General features: G+C 37.9%; 1 protein-coding gene across 1 annotated transcript in view; it reads right to left on the bottom strand.

Annotated features, from left to right (window-relative positions):
- negr1 (neuronal growth regulator 1) overlaps positions 1 to 25,108 on the bottom strand; it is a 390,630-nt gene that overhangs the window by 100,050 nt on the left and 265,472 nt on the right. Inside the window, exons 3-4 of the mRNA XM_033028493.1 lie at positions 24,905 to 25,030; positions 2,433 to 2,567 (exon numbers count right to left, since the gene is read on the bottom strand). Coding sequence (XP_032884384.1) covers positions 2,433 to 2,567; positions 24,905 to 25,030 — 261 coding nt within the window. The remainder of the gene's footprint in view (positions 1 to 2,432; positions 2,568 to 24,904; positions 25,031 to 25,108) is intronic.

A 25,108-nucleotide genomic window follows, 5' to 3' on the forward strand; every position in this document is an offset into this window, starting at 1 on the left:
TAAGCTTAATTGACCCAATCTCGCTGCATATTCATCTCAGGAATCAATCTGGTGAATTTTCACCAAACTGCGGTCGGTGGTCAATGAGAGCGTGGAGGACCACCGCGAGGGGCAAGGGGAAGGACATTGGAGGACCCGGCATGGGGGGACTGCCATGAGGGAGGTGGGGGAGGGGGGAACAATGGGCAATAGGAGAGAGGGGGGACAAATGACAATGGGGACCCAATGTGGGGGAACCGCTGGGAAGGGGGACAAAAGGAAGAGCTGGCATGCTTTGTAACTTTGTCAGCGCCGTAGATGGCTGCTTTTTATATACATTGTGTATGAAAGCAAAGAATCTCACTGTGCCTAGTCACATGTGACAATAAAGTATTCCTATTCCTATTCCTAAACTTTCCTTCCTCAGAAAAGGAGAGCAAATTTCCATCCAAGATGGAGTCTCACTAGTCACTGGAGTTACATTAAATCTTCTCCTATTCATTTAAACTTATCCTAAGTCTAAAGAATGTTGAAAAATGCGCACCAATGCATCCACTCCCTCAAGGGTTACTTTCGTAAGTATTCTCTAGAAAATGAGAGAAAGAGACAAGGAGGAAGGGAAGATTGATGGAGAGGATTGGTAAGGTATGGGGTTAATACAACAGTGAGATGATGTTGAACAACATGTTTGAAAGTAAATGGAAACAGGACAAAAAATGTTGAGGGAGAAAAGATGGAGTTGACAAGAGAAACAAAAAGGAAAGGTAGAACAACTGTTGGATGAATACTGGAGAGTTTGGTAGTGAAATGTAAGGAAGGAGACTAGAGGTGTTATGGCTGCAGACAGTGAGGTGGACAAGCTGAGGGGCAAAAGGAAGAAAAGATGGAGTATAGAGAAAATGTTGAGAGAGGAATAAGGGGCAGAGGACCTGCTGTGGGAAAGGAAGGATATGGGAGAAGAAAGGAAAATAATTGACTACATCGAGAAGAGGAGTAACACCAGAAGGGAGGAGGGTAAGTTGGTGAAGGAGGGAGAAATGGAGGAGTGGAGATGGAGAGGGCTATAAAAAGAAACAATGGAGGAACAAAGTTAATAAAAATAAATTGTTTTCAGTGGAAGACAAGCATGAGGGACTAATTATCTAACTCCTTGGTCTACAAATAGGTATCGGTGGCAGATGGGATATAAAGGAAATATTCCAAATGGTTTAGGGGGCACTGATTTCCATGTTCACAAGCTAAACCATTCATGCATGAAAATAAAGTCCGTTTTTAAAATCCTCAGAACAGCTGGTTTCGTTCTCTAGGGCTGGAGAGCAATCCTGCCGTCTAAAATGATTAAAATGACAAGTCCTAAATGTGCAAGAATATTGCACCAGAGCTGTAACTGTGATGTAACATTTTCACAGTTGAAGCAAAGTTTTCATTTAATTAATATACCCTTAGCTTTTACACCTAAGCATCAAAAAATTTCAAAGATATTTATCCTACGGACAGTATTGGTGCACTGGTAAAACCATGGACTTTTCTAGCATCTGCTGAAAGCCTCACCCATGCCTTTAAATACTTCCACACATGATTATTCCATGGCATTTTTGATCTCCGACCTAATGTTCACCCTCTGCAACCTTAAGGTTATCCAAAACTTCACCACTCTCCAAGTCATCTTTATGTCACTCTCTTACATTTTAGGGAGACAAGGGACTGCTATTTTTGGTATTTAAGGTGTCAACTAACAGCGACTACTTTTGGCATTTGATGGTGTCAACTAATGCATGGAAATTTGCACCATAGCAATTAACCAGCCTTCACTTATATAGCATTGTTAACATTGTAGATTGTGTCAAGGAGCTTCAAAGGACTATTTATTAAAATAAAACTGATGCCAAGCTATTTAAGGAGATAGTGGACAAATTACTTTGGTTGAAAAGGGAAGTTTTGAGGAATATCTTGAAGGAAAGATATAGAAGCAGAGATTAAGAGACACATTTTAAAATTATGCATACAAAATTCATCTTTAATTGACTTGAATTGTTTCTGTTGAACACTGCAACACGAAGTTGCCATTGTCAATGCTCTCAAAATTGCACTGATGCAAAAACAATGGGTTTAATATAATTGTGCCTTCAGCTAATTCAGAGTTGAAAGGATTAAAACATGAAAGCAAAGGAAATATTTTTTTCAAATTGCTACAAATCAGAATTAAATACAGAGATTCATTTCTGAACAATACATGGAAAATCCATAGCAGGCGAGTCTACATCTTAAAGAAATTAATGATCTGGATTCACCAGTTCCAGATTCCACTTTCAGATGAATGAGTTTCTATTTTTCAAGTGTCAATGTAAATGTTGGTCATCTGCAAGCTTCCACTATATTCTGTTTTCAGTAAAAAAAACTCACATACAAAGTTTGACTTCCAAAGCAAAATGTATATTTTAAAAGCAACTTACAATTGACTGTAATGCGAACTGTTCGTGTATCTGCAATTGACACATCATTGTTTGCGAGACATTCATAGAAGCCAGCTTGGTTCCGAGTAATGCCATAAATCTCAAGGTATTCACCTTCACTGATAAAGTCTTTTGCTGAAATATAAAAACAATGTTAAAAGATTTAAATACATTTGGCAATATAGTTCATAACGTGTTAAATGCTTTGTGTGATGTATTTTGATAGTATCATTAGCATTTGCTCATGTCATGCATGTTATTGACCAAAGCCAGACTAGTGACCTTTTAAAAGGAAAAATACGTACTTTAATGTCACAGACAAGCTTGATATAAACATGATTCTGTGACTGTTCCTTGTACATATCTTTGAAACCTTGCACACAATGACTGGATCTCAACTATTTCTGCAATAGAGTTCAGTGACCCATCAACAACCAGGATTTATTCCACCTTTAGAAATGTTTACATCATTAAACTGAGATCAATGAAATGCACAGATAGCAAAACAGATTTTATTTTCCCTGGAATGCTATCATTATCTGGTTTTCTATAAACATATGGGATAATAGAAATATTTTTAAAAAGGGAGGGAGAGAGAAAACGGGGAATTACAGACCAGTTAGTCTAACATCGGTAGTGGGGAAAATGCTAGTCAGTTATTAAAGATGGGATAGCAGCACATTTGGAAAGTGGTGAAATCATTGGACAAAGTCAGCATGGATTTATGAAAGGTAAATCATGTCTGACAAATCTTATAGAATTTTTCGAGGATGTAACTAGTAGAGTGGATAAGGGAGAACCAGTGGATGTGTTATGTCTGGACTTTCAGAAAGCTTTCTACAAGGTCCCACATAAGAGATTAGTATACAAACTTAAAGCACACGGTATTGGGGGTTCAGTATTGATGTGGATAGAGAACTGGCTGGCAGACAGGAAACAAAGAGTAGGAGTAAACAGGTCCTTTTCAGAATGGCAGGCAGTGACTAGTGGGGTACCGCAAGGCTCAGTGCTGGGATCGCAGCTATTTACAATATATATTAATGATCTGGACAAGGGAATTGAATGCAACATCTCCAAGTTTGCGGATGAAACGAAGCTGGGGGGCAGTGTTTGCTGTGAGGAGGATGCTAGGAGGCTGCAAGGTGACTTGGATAGGTTTGGTGAGTGGGCAAATGCATGGCAGATGCAGTATAATGTGGATAAATGTGAGGTTATCCACTTTGGTGGCAAAAACAGGAAAGTAGACTATTATCTAAATGGTGGCCGATTAGGAAAAGGGGAGATGCAACGAGACCTGGGTGTCATGGTACACCAGTCATTGAAAGTAGGCATGCAGGTGCAGCAGGCAGTGAAGAAAGCGAATGGTATGTTAGCATTCATAGCAAAAGGATTTGAGTGTAGGAGCAGGGAGGTTCTACTGCAGTTGCACAGGGTCTCGGTGAGACCACACCTGGAGTATTGCATACAGTTTTGGTCTCCAAATCTGAGGAAGGACATTATTGCGATAGAGGGAGTGCAGAGAAGGTTCACCAGACTGATTCGTGGGACGTCAGGACTTTCATATGAAGAAAGACTGGATAGACTCGGCTTGTACTTGCTAGAATTTAGAAGATTGAGGGGGGATCTTATAGAAACTTACAAAATTCTTAAGGGGTTGGACAAGCTAGATGCAGGAAGATTGTTCCCGATGTTGGGGAAGTCCAGAACAAGGGGTCACAGTTTAAGGATAAGGGGGAAGTCTTTTAGGACCGAGATGAGAAAAACATTTTTCACACAGGGAATGGTGAATCTATGGAATTCTCTGCCACAGAAGGTAGTTGAGACCAATTCATTGGCTATATTTAAGAGGGAGTTAGATGTGACCCTTGTGGGTAAAGGGATCAGGGGGTATGGAGAGAAGGCAGGTACAAGATACTGAGTTGGATGATCAGCCATGATCATATTGAATGGCGGTGCAGGCTCGAAGGGCCGAATGGCCTACTCCTGCACCTATTTTCTATGTTTCTATGTTTCTATATTTAAAAAAAATTTTAAACCCCTGAATTAGTGCACAACATATAGCAAAGGGACTATTTTCTGGTTATTTTTTAAAATGCTTGAAATAAAACTCTGTAATTTAAAAAAAAGTTCCAAGCCAATCAATAATTTCTGCAAACTTGTTTATCTTTGCCATGGGTACAAGAAAACCAATTAATCTGATGGCGATGGTTCCAGCCCTTAATTAAGTGACGGACACTGATATTCTTACATTGATATCATGGCTACAAAAATAGAATGCACAGTTAAACTGTTTTCCTTTTCCATTATAGATCAGAACTTTAGGGTGCACACATTAATATTCCTTGACCAAGAGTCAACCTCAATGCCAGAAAATATTTATTTTTAGTCTTCAGTTTCTAGATTAAACCTGCAAAATATATGCTGGATGCACAGCGAGTATTTTGCAGGAAAGTAAACAGGTAAATGATAAGGATGCTTCCATTAAGCAAATTTTGCCTGGAGGTTCGGTGCTGTTTAATCATGCCATATGATAACCATATTGAAAGATTAACATAAATGCTTAAAAATTAGTTAAAGCAGCAGATGGGGAAAACCGCACAGAAACTCGGCCTCAGTGAAAATCAAAACACTGCAGATATAACCAATCTGAAATAAATATAGAGCATATACAGAACTCTGGGCGGCACGGCGCTAGAGTTGTTGCCTTACAGAACTTGCAGCACCAGAGACCTGGGTTCGATCCCGACTACCGGGCTGCCTGTACGGAGTTTGTACGTTCTTCCCGTGACCGCGTGGGTTTTCTCAGAAATCTTCGGTTTCCTCCCACACTCCAAAGACGTACAGGTATGTAAGTTAATTGGCTTGGTGTATGTGTAAATTGTCCCTAGTGTGTGCAGGATTGTGTTAATGTGCAGGGATCACTGGTCGGTGCAGACTTGGTTGGACGAAGGGCCTCTTTCCGCACTGTATCTCTAAACTAAACTGAACTAAAATATGTGTAAATATAGAACTCAGCAAATCAGGAAGCAACAGCAGGAAGAGTTAACGGTTCAGATCAACGACGCATTGGCAAGAAGAGAATATATGTTAGGATACCTGACTGACTGGCTGGGTGCTTCCAGCAATTTTTATTTGAGAAACACAGCATCAGCATCAATTGGAAGTAGTGAGTCCATTCTGTTTGTTGCTCCCCTCCCTGGCTTGTCAGCACTTACCAGGAGCAGATACGCTAACCTCAACATGGTACGCAAAGTCTACATGACCATTAACTGTAAAGGATGAGTCCCACCACAGAAATAGACTGGATTCACATCCCAAACCCACAAGCTGTCAGAACAACCAAAGGGTGACACAGTGGTGCAACAGGTAGAGCTGATGCTTCACAGCGCCAGAGACCCTGGTTTGATCCTGACCTCGGGTGCTGTTTGTGTGAAGTTTGCATTTTCTCCCTGTGACTGTATGGATTTCCTCTGGGTGCTTTGGTTTCCTTCCACACCCCAAAGCTGTGTTTGTAAGTTAATTGGCCTCTGTAAAACTGACCCCAGTGTGTAGGGAGTGAATAAGAAAGTAACATAGATTTAGGGTGAAAGGGTCAGCAATGGCCAATATGGAATTGTTGGGCCAAAGGATTAGTTTCCATGCCGTATCTCTAAAAAAATGCAATTTTCTGAATGTCTTTGACATTTACTAAAATTCAAACGGTTTTGCAAAACAATGGTGCTACAATGATTAGAAAAATAGAAAGACACTTGAAATCAGTATAATATATTCAGGTTCACTGAATTAATTCATTAATGTGATTTGTTTTTTGACCCTCTAAACAGTTTCTCTCCATATTAATGATTAATCACCAATGTAATACCAACCATGAACAAATTAGTAGAAGATGCACTGGGAATCCATGAGAAATCCAATATGGGAGCACAGTCACAACAACAACAATAAGAAAGACTGAGCAAAGTTCAAGATTTCCATTTTCCACACAGAACTGCTGGCATTTCTCAATAACTTGGCTAATTGTACATTTCCCTCCAGCTGATTGTGCTGGGTCACTGTAATCTGATTGCTGATTAGATGCAAACTGGGGCTTCATTGTGTTAGCCCTAATTTTAATTCCTTCCTCCTCTTTGGCGGCTAGTTCTTCTGGAACAAATATGACTTGCTTTACTCTACTCCTTCGGGTTCTGCAGATACCTTTGTGGAACCTGCACACACCGACCAACATGTCCCATCTACATTAGTCCAACCTGTCTGCATTTGGCCCACATCCCTCTAAACCTATCCTATTCATGTACCTGTCTAAATGTTTCTTAAACATTGCAATAGTATACTTTCAGCCAGGGGTTCTATCATAAGGGCAAATAGCAGGGGTGATAGTGCACATCCCTGCCTATTACCCCTTGATAGTTGAAATTTTTGAGATAACATGTTATTAGTTAAAATTCTTGCCATCGGTTTATCATATAATAATTTTACCCATGTTATAAAATTCTCTCCCATATTAAATTTTTGTAGTACTTTATATAAGTATTGCCACTCTACCTGATCAAATGCTTTCTCTGCATCCAAAGAAATAATTGATATAACTTCTTCCTCTACTTTATGCGAGTACATTATATTAAACAGGCGTCTCAGATTATTAAATGAGTATCTTTTAGGTATAAACCCCGTTTGATCAGGGTTTATCAATTTACTAATATATTTGCTTAATCTTCTTGCTAAAATCTTTGCTAAAATTTTCTGATCTGTATTTAAAAGTGATATAGCTCTGTACGAGCCCGGATCTTCTAAATCTTTATCTTTTTTTGGAATAAGCGTAATAGTTGATTCTGTTAGTGTTTCAGGTAGTTTGTTTTCTTTAAAAGCATGGGAGTATAAATTAAATAAATAAGGGGTTGTTATCTCCTGAATTTTTTTATAAAATTCATTATTAAAACCATCTGGTCCCGGTGTCTTACCATTTTTCAGCGATTTTATTGTTTCACCTATTTCTTTGATTGTAATTTGAGCTCCTAATTCCTCTTGTTCCAAAAGGTCCAGTATTGGAAGATTACAATTATCTAGAAATTTTTTTATTTTACTATCTTCTATTTTAATTTTAGATGTATATAAGTTTTGGTAAAATTGGGCAAATCTATTATTAATATCTTTAGGTAGTATTAGTAATTCACCTTTCTCTGACTTAATTTTGATTATAGTATTTTCCTTTTCTTGTTTTTTCAATTGGCGAGCTAAAAGCTTATGTGGTTTGTCACCAAACTCAAAATGTTCCTGTTTTGTAATTTGGAATAGTCTTATTACTCTTGCCGATAAAATTCGATTAAGTTTAAATTTCAGTAATATTATCTTATTGTGTTTATCTGTCGTGGAATCTTTGGCATTATCCAACTCTAACTGTCTGATTTCTTGTTCTAACAACAATTGTTCTGTCTTATTCTTTTTATTTTGAAAACTTTGATATGAAATTATAATTCCTCTCATAAATGCCTTAAAAGTTTCCCATAATAAAGAGGGCAAAGTACCTGGTATATCATTTGTATCGAAAAAAAATTCAATTTGTTGTTTTAAATATTGATAGCCTTGCACGTCATTTAAAATATGTGTATTAAAACTCCAAAAAAAATTTTTACCCGGCATTCCCTCAAATTTTACTGAAAATGTCAACGGGGAGTGATCTGAAATACTACTAATGTGGTATGTTGGATTGTTTGTATATGGCATGAATTTCATATCCACTAAAAAATAATCAATTCTTGAATAAGTTTTATGCACCGAAGAGTAAAACGAGTATTCCCTTCCAACTGGATTAGCAGATCTCCATACATCTATTATATTAGTTTTTTTTATATATGTATTTAGAAGTTCGCTAGTTTTAGATTTTAAATTACTCTTCTTTTGTTTTGCTGATTTATCTAGATATGAATCTAAAACACAGTTAAAGTCCCCCCCTATTATCACATTTTGGTAATTAAACTCTGATATTATGTCAATAATTTTATCAAAAAAGTGGGGGTTATCAAAATTCGGAGCATAAATATTTATCAAAGTTAGTGGGGTTGCATAAATTTCACCCGAAACTATAATATATCTTCCCTCTTTATCTGATATGGTATTCTTTAATTTAAAAGGAATACCTTTCCTAATAAGAATAGCTGTACCCCTAGATTTAGAAGTAAATGAGGAGTAGTATGTTTGGCCTATCCAATTCGCCTTTAATCTTATTTGTGTTTGTTGTTTCATGTGTGTCTCCTGCAAAAACATTATGTCGCTTTTCAACGATTTTAGTTGGGCAAAAATTTTACCCCTCTTAATTGGTTCGTTGGCACCCCTTATATTCCAACTACAAAATGTAATTCCTCCATTCTTTATTTGTCTATCGAAGAATTCATCCGAATATTCAGGGCTATAATACCAGGGACTCAAAGAATAAAATCTCATTATATGCAGACGATATACTTTTATATATTACAAAGTCACAAACGAGCATACCAAATTTATTAAACTTAATAGAGGAATTTGGGTCTTTTTCTGGATATAGAATAAACTGGAATAAAAGTGAAATCATGACATTAAAACCTCAAGAACCTACACACTTACTGAAGTTCCCCTTTAAAATCGCAACAGAAAAATTTAAATATTTGGGTATTCAGATTACTAGAAAATATAAAGCATTATTCAATGCTAATTTCTTGCCTTTATTAAATAAACTTAATACGTTGATTAAATTTTGGAAAACACTTCCCTTATCATTATTAGGTAGAATAAATGCAATAAAAATGATCTTCCTACCACAATTACTATACCTATTTCAATCTATACCGGTATATATACCAAAATATTTTTTTTTTAAATTAGACTCTAATATTACTAATTATATTTGGGACTATAGATCACATAGAATCACAAAAAAACACTTATGTAAACCAAAAGAGGTCAGGGGACTTTCACTTCCGAATTTTATGTATTATTACTGGGCAGTGCATATTAAGAATATGATTTATTGGTTGGATAGTTCTACCCAACAGACAGAATGGATAAAAATGGAGAAGGAGGATTGCCATCCTTGTAATATAGGAACGATCCTCTTCTCCCCAAAAAAACTGAATAACACAATATATAAGAAGAACCCAATTATATATGGTACAATAAGAATTTGGAAACAAATAAAATTATCTTTAAAATTAAGAAATCTATCACTGTTAATGCCAATAGCGAATAACCCTTTATTTAAACCATCTCTTATTGATAAGACATATAACCAATGGGAAAGTCTCGGAATTAGAAGGATCGGGGATATGTACGAAATGGGAAACTTACTATCATTCCAACAACTACAATTAAAATTTAAATTGAAAAACAACCAATATTTTAAATATCTTCAGATTTGCGATTTCGTGAAAAAATATATACAAGGATATCAAAAAGTAACTCCTGACTTATTGGAAGAAGCAATGAATATTGAAGCTGACTCACAAAAATTAATATCATATTTATATAATAGTATTCTAAATATAGACCTACCATCGACAGAGGTACTTAGAGAAGAGTGGGAACGGGAACTAATGATAAAAATTACGAAGGTTAAATGGGAAAAATACCTGATATATATTCACAAATGTTCAATTAATGTAAGACATAATCTAATTCAATTTAAAATTGTACATAGATTATATTATTCAAAAACAAGATTGAACAAATTTTATCCAAATATATCCGCCACTTGTGATAAATGTCTAGCCCAAAAGGCAACTATAACACACTCCTTAGTTTCCTGCATAAAACTTTATAGATTTTGGAATGATATTTTTGAAATATTTACAAAATTATTCAAGACAAGAATGGAACCTAATACTGAAATGATTATATTTGGCGTAATGGAAGATGGGAATAAATTGAACACATCTCAAAATCTATTCCTTAACTATGGTTTAATAATAGCAAAAAAATTAATTCTTAAATTTTGGAAGGGTACATCAATACCAACGCTTAAAATGTGGATTGCAAGTATGTTGGACACCGCTCATCTTGAGGAAATGCGATTCCTCCTAATGGATAAATAAGACCAATTCATAACGAGTTGGTCTCCATTCGTCGTTTTTTGGAATCATATGGTGCAATACAATTGTAAAAAATAACTGTTTCAGGACTGGACGAGGGTTGGTCAAGACTATAAATAATGATCTCCTTTTCTTTTTTTTTTTTTTTTCTTTTCTTTTCTTTTCTCTATTCTCTCTCTCAACTTTCTTCATTTACTCGTTTTCTTTTTTCACACACTATATATTTCACATCTTTCTATCCTTTACTATCTAACTTCTTTTTCTTATTCTAATCTTTTTTCAGTGTAATAAAAAAAAAGAAAAAAGAAGTTGTACATAAAATGTATTATGAAAATATATATTAGGCACTTTGGTGCCATATGACTGTACTTACTTCTAATAAAATAAAATATTAAAAAAAAAAAAAAAACATTGCAATAGTACCTGCACTTGAGAAATTTTTGGCCATAGATTCGCAGGAGTCAGTGGGATGTTGCAATTTGTGCGGCACTTGGTAAACTCTTGCCTTTACGAAGTTTGGAATAAAGTATTAGGCCTCAGGTATTCAGACAATCTAGCCTGTCCAAAGAAGCAACTGTGACAGTTTTAACAATGGGGATTTTGGCTGGGAGAGACCATTTTTTATATCCCTTTTTGCTTGACCTGGCATGCTGACATAAAACCGATGCATCTTCAAATGATTTGGGAAACAGTGCATTAATCATTTCATTTTCAAAGGTGTTATTATTGAGTATCTCAATATCAATTTGATACCCTGTGCACTTCTGGGAAGGTTTGCTCTCAATACCCACCCCACATCCACAAATCTGCAGCTCAAAAAACATATGAAAAAAAAAAAGAATTTCTCCCACCAAATCTCATTAGAGATTCTATTCTTTGCTAATGTTTGATTTGGTCCTAATATTACATCTGGAAGAAAAACTCCTGCCTTTACTACTCTTAATTCTCAAACTAACAACCATTACAGATTTTGGTGCAACAGGCATTTTCCATGGTTCACTTAAAGACTCATAATTTAGGCAATTTCTCTCATTGTGCTTAACACTGGAACTCAGCCAGATCTCTTGTGTTTTGCAGCAGGTTTTATTCAATGGGAATAATTAACATGACATGGGTTTGAAGTCAATTTTAAGTAGTTTTGTATGTTAATTGTTTTAAACAAGATAAAGCTTTATGTGATGGTAAACATTCCTTCATTTGCACTCTCTGAGCAAGTTAGAACCACACGTATACATTAAGGTGAAAGTATTTTCTAATGTGAATCCAGTGACAAACAGAATAGGTACTCAACAAAAGTAATCAGGGTAGAAAATTATTTTGTGCCAAGTGAAAGAAAAAAATATAAGCAACATATATTAAAAGTTGCAGAGGGCAAACTCAAAATAAACATTCACTTAGTTATCATGGATGTGATGTCCCAATATTTAAGCATGTTGAGGCATCCTTTATAAATGAAACAATTACATGATTCAGGCTAATAATCTGGGACACGATGTACTGACAAGTGGAGTAATGAGTACTCATATTGAGCAGTCCAGCTGCCATAATACGTGTGCATTTGTCTGTTCTCTCTCCCTCAATCTAAACTTCTATCTCTCCCACCTTGAGCATCTGCCCTACCTCACTCATTCCAAACTCCAGTCTGAATCTCCATTTTCTCTCTCTCACTCTAATATCCACAGATTCCCCATGAGTTTTCCATTCATATTCACAGTCTCCTATCCTCCTGTCCCTTTGAACTGGCTTGCCTCTTTCCTACCTCCTGTCTCCATCTCTTCTGAACCCCTTTCTTCGCCCATTTGATCACTTGTCTACAGCCCTGCACATTCCTTATCCTCTCCAATCTGATACCTTGCCTTCCAACAACTGACATCTCGTATCCACGCTCCAATCTACCAGAAAACAGGAAACAGATAGCAAGTAGTTCGCATCATAGAGAAAGCATATCTCAGGACTATCTTCCATATGCCATTTATTGCACATGTACTTCTTTGGTGCAGCTCACTGGATGATGTTTGCGCTCCAACTAGAAGGATATTTCCTGTTGACAGCTGCTCAATTCTCAGGGATAAATTCCATGATTTGAATCATTGTAAACAATCCTCATTTAGGGAATGGTGACAAAAAAGACACTATTAATGACCACAAAATGAATGACAAATCATAAAAAATTTTCTCTAACTGAATAATAACTACATATAATAGCTCAACAGAGCAAATTACACTCTCAGCTCAAGAACATCACAAGAAATTTATCAATAACTTATAAGCAGTAAATAGACTATTTCATGTAAATAAGTATTTATAAGTTCACCAATAAAACCGTGTGAACTATTGTTGCCACCTTAAATTGTGTAATAGCTAACAGTTATTTGTTCATGCAAACAAATCTTTTATTATATTGCTCAGTTATGGTAATTGTATAAGAACAGTCCTGTGATAAATTTGCATCTTATTTCTTCCGTGATACTTTTAAGAGTCAAGAGTGTTTAAACGTCATATGTACCAATAACAGATAACATATAATAAACAAATCAATAAATTAATTTTTGTGAATATTATCCAGAGATAAGCAGAAATATGTGGAGGGGAGTGGCAGATCAGCAAGAGGAAGGACAGGGATGAAAGTTGTTGACAAGGAGGAGGAGTATCTGAGAAATTGCTGGAAAGACTTGAAATGAAGAAGGGCTAAGAAACAGTGGTGGTAGAATGGCCAACTGTACTCCAGAAGCTAGGGAACTGACAAACTGCTCGACGGTAAGTTTTAATAACGGAACTATTTTTCCTCGTATTAAGAAACAAAAATCAAATAGAAACATATGTAAATTGGAATGGCAATCGCATTTCACCAAACTTTAGAAGTTGACAGAGAAAACAAATGCCTGCTGGAACTGGGCATCGTGCCATGGCATCACTGTTCTTGGGAGCCCAGCAGTGAGTGGAGGGTGGGAATCTGGAAAGTGTTGAAGCTTGCCGACAATTGGAATATGTTAAGAGTGAGAAAGAGGAGAGTTTCACCGTTGTTGCGGGATGGGAAGAGTGATGTGGAGAGACAGCAAGCTGATGGGGAGCCCAGGAGAATATTATGGCAACAGCAAAGGTAGAGAGAAAGAGCGGGGAGACCAACAATATACTGGAAGGCAGTGATGGAAACTGGCAGCAAATAGTAGGGGCTGCGAGGTTGTAAATCATGGGTTCAAGGGTTGGGCTGGAATTATTGGGATTGGCCTTTGTATAGTGCAGAGGTGGATGGGGAGATTCCAATGATATAGGAAAGTATAGCAGGCCTCCCAGTTTTGCAATGCAGCGTAAAGACCATGTTAACAGCCAAGAAAAACATAGGCCACGTTCCTCTGCAATACTCAATAGGAACGTGGCACATGGAGTGATGTCACCCTGTGTATGCCAGACACAGAAGTTGCTTCAGTGGCACTAAGGTAAATGACGGCCAGAAGTGCATGGTCAAATTTACCAAGTGACACAAAATAACGAGAAATTGGTCCTTATTGTATTTTACTGTGGAAAGACATATTCAATTCCATAACTATGAAAACACACTATATTGTGACCTTGAATTTTTATATAATAACTATTAACAAGGTCCGTTATTTGTGATGCAATAAACTTCTGGTACGAAGCTCCAATGTGTGGTGTTTGACTTTACTCCAGCAAAATAAACTGCAACTACTGGAAATTGCTAATTTTCAAAACATAAACAAAGGGACAATAACATCCTGTTGATTAAATTTATCCCATTGTCAATCTATCAAACTAATTAAAATTCACTCAAAATGCTCTGTACAATCAAAATAGTGTAATTAAGTTATATGTTGTTTGATAGTTGCAATGGAAAAGATTGCACTACAAGATGGTTCTTAAATTGTTAAAACCTGAATCTCTGCCTAAACAATTGTATTACTTAACATGACTCAAAGTTCCAACCTGAAATGCATCTGCCCATTCCCTCTGCCCTGATCCACAATGATCTCTGTCGATTCCCTCAGACCCGACCTGAAGCATCATCTGTCCATTCCCTACTCAGATGCTGCCAAACCCACAGAGTTCCTCCAGCACTGAATTTTGCTGTTACATATCAACATGTTGATCCATTTAAATGCGATAAGAGATCTAATAAATAAATTTGTCATACTGGACTGAATAAAGTATTTTATACAATGTCTTATGTTCATAAGGTCATGTTATTGGAGCAGAATTAGGCAGTTCAGCCCATCGAATCTACTCTGCCATTCAATCATGGTTGATTTATCTTTCCTTCTCAACCCCATTCTCTTGTCTTTTCCCCATAACACCCTATGACACCCTTACTAATCAAGAATTGTCAATCTCCGCTTTAAAAATACACAATGACTTGGCCTCCACAGCTGTCTTTGGCAATGAATTCCACAGTCACCATACTCTGACTAAAATTCCTCATCAGCTCCTTTGATTCCTTTGATTCTGAGTGCCCTGTGAGCCTAGACTCTCCCTTTTGTGGAATCACCCTCTCCACATCCACTCTATCCAGACCTACCACTATTCAGTAAGTATCAATGAGGTACCCACTCATCCTTCTAAATTCCAGTGAGTACAGGTCCAATGCCATCAAACTCTCATTATACAATAACCCAATCATCCCAGGATCATTCTTGTAAACCTCGTCTCCAAAGCCAGCACATTCTTTCTCAGATATGGTGCCCCAAAACTACTTACAATACCCCAAACGCGGTCTGACCATCTCCGCATTACATCCCCGTTTTTACAATTCTAGTCATCTCGAAATAAATGCTAGCATTGCATTTCCCTTCCTTACAACCAACTCAACTTGCAAATTAACCTTTTAGGAATCCTGCACCAACACTCCCAAGTCCCCACATCTGATTCTTAAATCCTCTCCCCAATTGGAAAATAGTCTATGCCTTTATCCTACTCCCAATGTGCATGACTACACACTTTGTTCCCCTGGCACTTTTCACACTCTCCCAGCCACTTGGTCTTCATACCACTAACAGCCCTTTCTACCCTATTGAAATTTGGAATCTATTTTTTCCTACAGCAGAGTTAACACAAAGCTCACTTCAACATGTTCTTACTTTTAAAGCACTTAAGGAGATAATGACTTGATGAGTTAATTACCATAACATATTGGGCATATTTGGGAATTAATGTTGATGCTTATTAATCATTTACCATTATAATATACTCTACAAAATAAAGTATTCCTGTCTCTGTGCAATACCAATGTTGTATTAATTATACAATGGTGATATTCAGTAAAATGAATACACCACTTCTTACCAATGAAGATGAAAGGCAAAATATTTTCTTTGTTTAACATATCACAGCACTGTCTGCCAAAGAAGGCGAAGGATTACGAAAAGGCCACTGCTGGAGAATTAGTTTAGAGAGATATAGGTCTAATGCAGGTAACTGGGACTAATTTCGATGGGGCATCTAGGTTGGCATGGACAGGTTGAGCCGAAGGGCCTCTTTGCATGACAATGACCCAAAACATTGCAGCGTTGGTCATGCAGAAAATCATAGAAATGTGCACCTGTACATTTGTGAGAAAGATACAGGGAATGAAAGAATTGTATTAAGAGACATATCTGCATTTATTCACTGAGGTAACATATAAAATTATGGTTTTGGGGAGAGGTGCTGCAGTGAAATATTATTTCCATTGTATGTGAATCAGTAACAAGGGATAATAAATTTAGAATTAGAACACCAAGGAGAAAATCAAAGTAACTTTACTCACATAATAGATTACTAGATTAGCATTTAAAAAGAATAAAATATTGAAGTACTGAGGAAAAATGAGTTTAAGTGAAACAGTGTAAAGGTAATGTGCAGGGCTAGCAGTGATACAGACACATTGGACTGAATAGCCATTTGAGACAACAGTGTTGTAATTATATATTTAGAAATCATGATTAAAGTATTACACTGCATTCATCTAACATTTTTTCTCAAGCATTATTTTGTTTTACTTTAACTTGGGTACATTATTTAGGTTTTTAATTCTTTAAGCTTAAGATCCAGTCAAAGGCAACTCTGAACAGCATTAAAACTCAGAAAATAATTTGCAGATTTTTTTTCTTCGAAATATAAGACCATTTATCATGAAAACATTGACCTTTGCTTGGCCAGGTTCTTATGATCTCCCACATCAGAAGCCAATCTTTGCGTGGGAGCCCAGGCAGTAAAGTATAACAGGCATTTTAATCATGAAGAGCACCAAAGCTGAACCTGATGTTGTTTTTGCCAATCTTCACAGCTGTCTAGTTTCTAGCAATCAAAACTGCTTCTTCCTCTCACTGCCTTAAGGAACAAATTGCTTGCTGTGCTCCAAACACCAAGGCACAGGCATAAATGTATATCTGACCCCGTTTCAAAGGGCAAATTAAGTCTGCACATTTGTACAGATCACACATATATGCTCATCTCTAGCATACATAATGATGGATGGAGGAGAAGATAATTTCACTTGGCACCATCTTTTTATGCTCCTGCCAATCCTGTTCTAACTGTGGTTAGTTACAGTGCCCTCCATAATGTTTGGGATAAAGACCCATAATTTATGTATTTGCCTCTGTACTCCATGATTTGAGATTTGTAATAGAAAATAATCACATGTGGTTAAAGTGCACATTGTCAGATTTTATTAAAGGGTATTTTTTATACATTTTGGTTCACCATGTAGAAATCACTATTGTGTTTATACATAGTCCCCCCATTTCAGGGCACCATAATGTTTGGGACACATGGCTTCACAGGTGTTTGTAGTTGCACCAGTGTGTTTAAATGCCTCCTTAATGCAGGTATAAGAGAGCTCTCAGCATCTAGTCTTTCCTCCATTCTTTCCATCACCTTTGGAAACTTTTATTGCTGTTTATCAACATGAGGTCCACAGTTGTGCCAATGACAGTCAAATAAGTCATTATGAGACTGAGAAACAAGAATAAAACTGTTAGAGACATCAGCCAAACCTTAGGCTTACCAAAATCCACTGTTTGGGACATCATTAAGAAGAAAGAGAGCACTGGTGACAGAAGAATTCCCTCTATAAAAAAGAAAAATCCCCAAACACCTGTCCGACAGATCAGAAACACTCTTCAGGGGTTAGGTGTGGATTTATCAATGACCACTGTCTGCAGAAGACTTAATGTACAGAAATACAGAGGCTGCACTGCAAGATGCAAACCACTGGTTTGCTGCAAAAATAGGATGGCCAGGTTACAGTTTGCCAAGAAGTACTTAAAAGAGCAACCACAGTTCTGGAAAAAGGTCTTGTGGACAGATGATTTGAAGATTAACATATCAGAGTGATGGCAAGAGCAAAGTATGGAGGAGAGAAAGAACTGGCCAAGATCCAAAGCATACCATCTCATCTGTGAAACACGGTGGTGGGGGTGTAATGGCCTTGGCATGTATGGCTGCTGAAGGTACTGGCTCACTTATCTTCATTGATGATACGACTGCTGATGGTAGTAGCATAATGAATTCTGAAGTGTATAGACACATCCTATCTGCTCAAGTTCAAACAAATGCCTCAAAACTCATTGATGGCGGTTCATTCTACAGCAAGACAATGATCCCAAACATACTGCTAAAGCAACAAAGGAGTTTTTCAAAGCAAAAAAAAATGGTCAATTTTTGAGCGGCCAAGTCAATCACCTGATCTGAACCCAATTGAGCATGCCTTTTATATGCTGAAGAGAAAACTGAAGGGGACTGGTCCCCAAAACAAGCATAAGCTAAAGATGGCTCTATACAGTACTGGCAGAGCATCAATAGAGAAGACACCCAGCACCTGGTGATGTCCATGAATCGCAAACTTCAAGCAGTCATTGCATGCAAAAGATATGCAACAAAATACTAAACATGACTACTTTCATTTACATGACATTGCTGTGTCCCAAACATTATGGTGCCCTGAAATGGGGGGACTATGTATAAACACTGCTGTGATTTCTACATGGTGAAACCAAAATGTATAAAAATGGCAATGTGCACTTTAACCACGTGGTATTTTCTATTACAAATATCAAATTGTGGAGTACAGAGGCAAATAAATAAATGATGGAACTTTGTCCCAAAAATTATGGAGGGCACTGTAATTCTGCAATCATTAGGATGAAGGATACAGGAATTGGAAGCTCAGCTCTGAGTCCTGGATTTGGTTAGATCAGAGTGATACATTCTTCAACTCCATTTATCTACTATTGTTCCACTTCCCTTGATACTCTTCCTTGGAATAAGTACAATGTCTGGCAGATCTAAACACCTCGACCATGGGAAACAGAATCTGGCTATCCATGCTCCTCATGATTTTATATACCAATAATAATAATAAAAATATATCTTTATTGTCATTGTACACAAATAACAAGATTAAGATTGCGACCTCTGTATCGATGCTATAAAATAAATAAGGTAAAAGTACAAGTAGGTCCATGTACACTGAGGTTGAAAATCACAGTAGCTGTCACTGCGTTGAGACACGTCAGTTGTGCCAGTTGATTATGGGGGCAAAGACAGATTATGGGGGGCGCTTAGTAGACTGATTCGGTGCAGTTGTAGCTCTAGGGAAAAAGCTATTTCTCAGTCTGGAGGTGCGGGCGTAAAAGGCCTTAAAACATCTGCCAGATGGAAGAAGTTCAAACAGACGGTGGCATGGGTGTGTGGCTCCTTACAGATGCTGATGGCTTTTCTGAGGCAGCGTGCGTTCTAGATGTCCTACAGGGCTGGGAGCTGCATCCCAGTGATCTTCTGTGCTCTGGGGACGTCCCGCTGAAGAGCTCTCCTATCCGCAGCTGAGCAACTAAGATACCACACAGAGATGCAGTATGTTAGGATGTTCTCTGTAGTGCAGTGGTAGAAAGTCACCAGCATCTGTTGGGACAGATCAGCTTTTTTCAGCATCCTCAAGAAAAACAGCTGTTGCTGTGCTTTCTTGACCAGTGCAGTGGTGTTAATTGGCCACGTGAGGTCCTCAGAAAAGTGTGTGCCCAGAAACCTGAAGCTGGTTTCTGGGCACACCAGCTTCAGGTTTGTCATAATGTCACCTTCAGTCTGTTTTGCTCCAGGAAAAACAGACTCACTCTGTCCAATTGCTCCTAACTCAAGTTCTTCTTGTAACTCAAGTCCTCCAATCCAGGCTATATCCTTGTAAATATTTTCTGCTCCTTCTCTAGCTAAATCACTTCTTTCTTGTAATGTTGTGACCAACTGCATTACAAGTGCACTCACTGCTCCATGTGTGGTCAAATTAATGTTTTGTACTACTTGAACATGACATCCCGACTCTCGTAATCAATGCCTCGGCTAATGACGGTAACCTTGCTCTATGCTTTCATCACCATCCTATCTACCTGTGAGCATAGATCAGACTCATCTACAATGGTATTTTCAGCTTCGTGGATCACATCTCAGAATGAATAATGTGTAGGAAGGAACTGCAGATGCTGGTTTACACCGAGGATGGACATTATAAATACTGGTGTAATTCAGCAGGTTCGGCAATTAAAGTCTCGACCTGAAATGTCACATGATTCCTTTCTCCAGAGAAGCTCCCTGATCCACTGAGTTACTCCAGCAATTTGTGTCTGTGTTCAGAATGAATAAGCTGATCTTGGATGAGATACAGTCAACTTATATGATTAGCACTGTTGCTACAAGAGTTAAGCTGTACCGGGTTATACTCCTTTGAAAACAGAAGACTGAGGAGAAGTTGAAAGAATTCAACAGAGTAATCTGGAAACATTAATTCATAGGGAATCCAGAACAAGAAAGTATAATTTATAATTAAATTAAAAATTAAAGTTATGCTATTCGGAAGTGAAATCATACAAAGAGTAGTGAGGGTCTGAAATGACTGTCTCTGAAATTCTGTGGATGCTTTATCAATTGAAATGTCCAACAATGATACTGGTGATCTTTTTGTTCAGCTTGGGTATCAAGGGATATGGACCAAAAGCAAGTAAATGGAGTTAAGATACACATTAAACACAACCTAAGCAGGTTCATGGAGCTGAATGACCATACCTTGTTCATAAGCTCCGACAAATTATATAGCAAATTTATCCCAGTTTTAGAGACATTTACATTTCTTAGTATTTGAAAATACTACATAAATTAATACAACTGAAATTGGGGAAAAAATCATTTTGAATGGTTTAAAAACAATTTAGTGTTTAGTCTTACCTCCCATTTAGTAATGCCTCCCATTTAATGATTGGCTTTTCAAGTTAATATTATCAGCCACAATTATAGTGAGCGGCAGAACAGGCACAAACGGTCTTCCTCTGGTTTTAATGCTTCTGTTTCTATGCTCTAACCTGGTCACTGATGGCAGGTAAGTAAACAAGTAGCTTCTTTTTAAGTTTTGGCATTTACAATTACATTTTCTCGAAAGGTGATCCGAGCTTAAACCCCTGTCTCATGGTGTGTGTCCACCCACGAGTGATTCCGAGTTTAAAACAAATCAAACTCATGGTAATCACGTAGAATTAACGTAGCGGGAATGTCGGAACTTGTAACGTTAACGGCAGGTACTCGGGAAAATTGTTAACTCGTGAAAATCTTTCAACATGATGAAAGATTTCCACGAGTCAAATTTATTCTTGAAGTAAACATTGTAAACTTTTAAACTCGTTGTAAGAACGTAATAGCCCGTGAGTTTACCGTGAGTTTACCGTAGTGACTCGTGAGTCTACCGTGGGTACTCTTTCACTCAGCGGGACAGGCAGCATCTCTGGAGAGAAGGAATGGGTGATGGGATGACGTTTCCAAAATTCTGCTGCGTCTTCGTGTTACTCCAGCACTGTGTGTTCGCTTTTTGTCAACCAGCATCTGCCCTTTCTTGTGTATGACATTATTTGTATCCGTGGCAGTTGATTTTCGCTCCCATCAGTTTCCCAGGGGGTCGGGACGGGGGGGGGGGGGGAGATGCTGCCAAGTGACCATCTCAATTATCCTACGAATTACGCTCTCTTTAAGGAATAATTTCTAAATAACCCGCCAATTTCTCTTCATTCGCTGTTGTATCCGAGAACTGCTCCAGATGAACTCCTGGATTTGATTTTTATTTCCTCCAGGGGGTAAAAGAAAAAAACAAATGCTCTTAAAGCGCCAGGGATGGGGTAGAGGCGTACGACCAACGAACGGGGCGATATTATCCAGAATTAGTAAAATAAAACAAAAATTGGAGTACTGAATAATGGCACAGATTTGAGAAGTGCAGGAAGGAACTGCATATGCTGGTTTAAAGCAAAGATAGGATCAAAAAGCTTGGGTAGCTCAGCGGGACAGGCAGCATCTCTGGAGAAAAGGAATGGGCGAGATTTCGGGTCGAGATCCTTCTTCAGACTGACCTAGCCCATTTCTCCTTATAGAGAGCGTAACTCGTTGGATAAATGAGATCGTCACTAGGCAGCATCTACCCCCCCCCCCCCCCCCCGTCCCGACCCCCTGGGAAACTGAAGGGAGCGACAATCTACTGCCACGGATACAAATAATGTCATGTACAAGAAAGGGCAGATGCTGGTTGACAAAAAGTGAACACACAGTGCTGGAGTAACACAAAGACGCAGCAGAATTTTGGAAACGTCATCCCGTCACCCATTCCTTCTCTCCAGAGATGCTGCCTATCCCGCTGAGCTAAAGAGTACCCACGGTAGACTCACGAGTCACTACGGTAAACTCACGGGCTGCTTACATTCTTACAACGAGTTTAAAAGTTTAAAATGTTTACTTCAAGAGTAAATTTGACTTGTGGAAATCTTTCGTGGAAAGTTTCCCGAGTACCTGCCGTTAGCGTTACGAGTTCCGACGTTCCCGCGCCGTTAATTCTATGTGATTACCACGAGTTTGATTTGTTTTAAACTCAGGATCACTCGTGGGTGGACTCGCACCGTGAGACAGGGCCATTAGAGATAAAAAAATATTGTAGTAACCATATACAATTAGTTCAAAATGTAATCTGTTTAAAGTTAACAATATTAACAATAAGCTTTTGATCACTGTGACATGTCTTTACTTCATGCAGTGTCAGTGAAAGCATAATAAACTATAACCAAAATGCTTATGATGAAGATGTGTTAGTGAAACATTTGTGTATCTCGAGGATCCCATCATGTCAGCTGTGAGTTGAATGCACTAATCTTTGTCTTGGCAAGATACCTTCACTCTGCATTTAAAATGTTCAAAGATTTGTTCCTCTTCCAAGCTTCTCAGATATATGTAGTCAAGAGTTAGCTAGCCTGGCCCAGTAGGACGTGGCAACATGAAAATTGATAGAAACAGAACAAATCAATAACATCAGCAGCATAAATGTGCTAAAAAAATGAAAGTTACTTTCACCCCTGGATACGAGAAGAAAACGAATAAACATTGACACAAAGACTGGAATCCAACCAGGAATAAAGGTGACGAATGTGTATGAAAATTTTAGGAAAAGCCATACTGTACTATCACAGTTCTTTCCAGTATTTCATAAGGACAGAATTGCAATGAACATTCTGGTGGTCAGAATATTGAGATGTGATGCGATTAATATTTTTATCTCCTCCCTATCCCTGCAGTAATTATTCAGAATACTAAATGTCTTAATACAAGTAACCCCATGTCCTTGCAGAAAATAGAGAAAACATCCCTCTTCTTTGAGGCAGGAGTTTCAAATGGCATTAAGAAATTATCCACCACTTGGACAGTAAGGACAAGAATCTCAGGCTGCTGTTCATCAACTACAACTTAGTGTTCAACATCAACATTCCCTTATATACCTTCATTATCACCTCTTCCACAGCCAACAATGGGCCATTATGGGCTCTACCCTTCCTTGGTACAGGAAGGCTGTGGAGGCAGTCAATGGATATTTTTTAGGGCAGAGATAGATAGATTCTTGATTAGTATGGGTGTCAGGGGTTATGGGGAGAAGGCAGGAGGATGGGGTTAGGAGGAAGAGATAGATCAGCCATGATTGAATGGTGGAGTAGACTTGATGGGCCGAGTGGCTAAATTCTGTTCCATCACTTAAGAACATATGAACCTCGTCATCTGTTGCCGGCCCTGCTTTGTTCCTGCCTTTTCTTACTTCCCCTGTCTTGGCAATAAAGTGGGCAATCATCTGGCATTGCAGCTTTTCATACCATTTGTTTTGCAGATTCTGTCACAGAAGTCATAAAATGTTGATTAGTATATCGCTCATAAGAAAATGTAATGTTTTAATTTTTCAGAATATGGCCATTAATGGTGGTCAACATGAATTGATCATCACAATTGCCCTCGAGAAGGCGGTGACGAGTCATCTTCTTGAATCAGTGCAATTGTGATGAAGTACTCAGAGTGCTGTTGGGTTGAGAAATCCATGATTTAGATGTAGTGACGATGACGGATTAACAATATACTTCTAAACAAGGATTACGTGTGACTTGGAGGGGATCCTGCAGGATGTAATGTTCAAATGAGCTTGCTGTCCTCGTCTAGGAAGGAACTCCAGATGCTGGTTTACACCGAAGATGGACACAAAATGGTATAGTAACTCAGTGGGACAGGCAGCATCTCTGGATAGAAGGAATGGGTGATGTTTCGGGTCGAGACCCTTCTAAAGAAAGGTTGCTGTCCTTGTCCTTCTCTGTCACAGAAGTCATAAAATGTTGATTAGTATATCGCTCATAAGAAAAAGTAATGTTTTAATTTTTCAGAATATGTCAACATGATGCTGGTTGCAGGTTTTGATGCTGGTTGCAGGTTTTGGGGGGGGGGGGGGGGTTGTTGGATTGTGAGTAACTGGTTGTTAGATCTGTGAGTAACTGCTTTGCATTCTGTAGTTTGTACTAAACACTGCAGCCTTATGCACCGGTGGTGTAGGGTGTACATACTAGTGGTGGGAGCTAGGTCCTAATCAAGTAGTTATTTTTGTTCTGGATGGTTAAATATAGACTTCTACAATATAGTTTGAAATGGCTTCAGTAATTCAAATCTCTGATGCAGATTTAAATCTAAAATTTAACAAAATCTGAAAAGTTGATCTCAGAAACAAAACTGTTTACATACTTGTAAAGGAAGAAGAAAAGGAAGAGACTTGAACTTTATTTCGCCTTCCATCACAGTGAGGAATGTGTAGGAGTCACTGTGGTGGATGTTCATGTTAAAATGTGTTTTTTTGAGTGATATGTTGCTTTTAATTGTATGACTGACCTGGCCAATGAAATTCCCCGTATGTTGCAAAACATACTTGGCGAATAAAGTGTGATTCTGTTTTATTTACTTCTCTGTTAGCCTAGAAATTGATTCTTTTCTAAACCAGAATCTCTAGTTATGCCTCATCACATTTAGTGTTATGTGCTCAGTCAAAAGCAGAACACAATTAAAGGATATGTGTAACTGTGGGGTGCAGCATTTTCCTCTTACCTGATGGCGAAATATGCTTCCAAGCTATGGTGGGCTCAGGTTTTCCATTTGCCATACAAAAAAGAGTGACATTGCTGAATTCATTCACAACAGAGCTCGCAGAGATGTCAAAGATTTTTGGTGGAACTAAAAAGACAAAGAGAGAGAACAGAAAGCAATTACTTGGTTATATTAATATATATTTTCTTTAAATCACTGATTCAC

The sequence above is a fragment of the Amblyraja radiata genome, chromosome 10 (genome assembly GCF_010909765.2).
Source record: "Amblyraja radiata isolate CabotCenter1 chromosome 10, sAmbRad1.1.pri, whole genome shotgun sequence".
Taxonomy (NCBI): Eukaryota; Metazoa; Chordata; class Chondrichthyes; order Rajiformes; family Rajidae; genus Amblyraja; species Amblyraja radiata.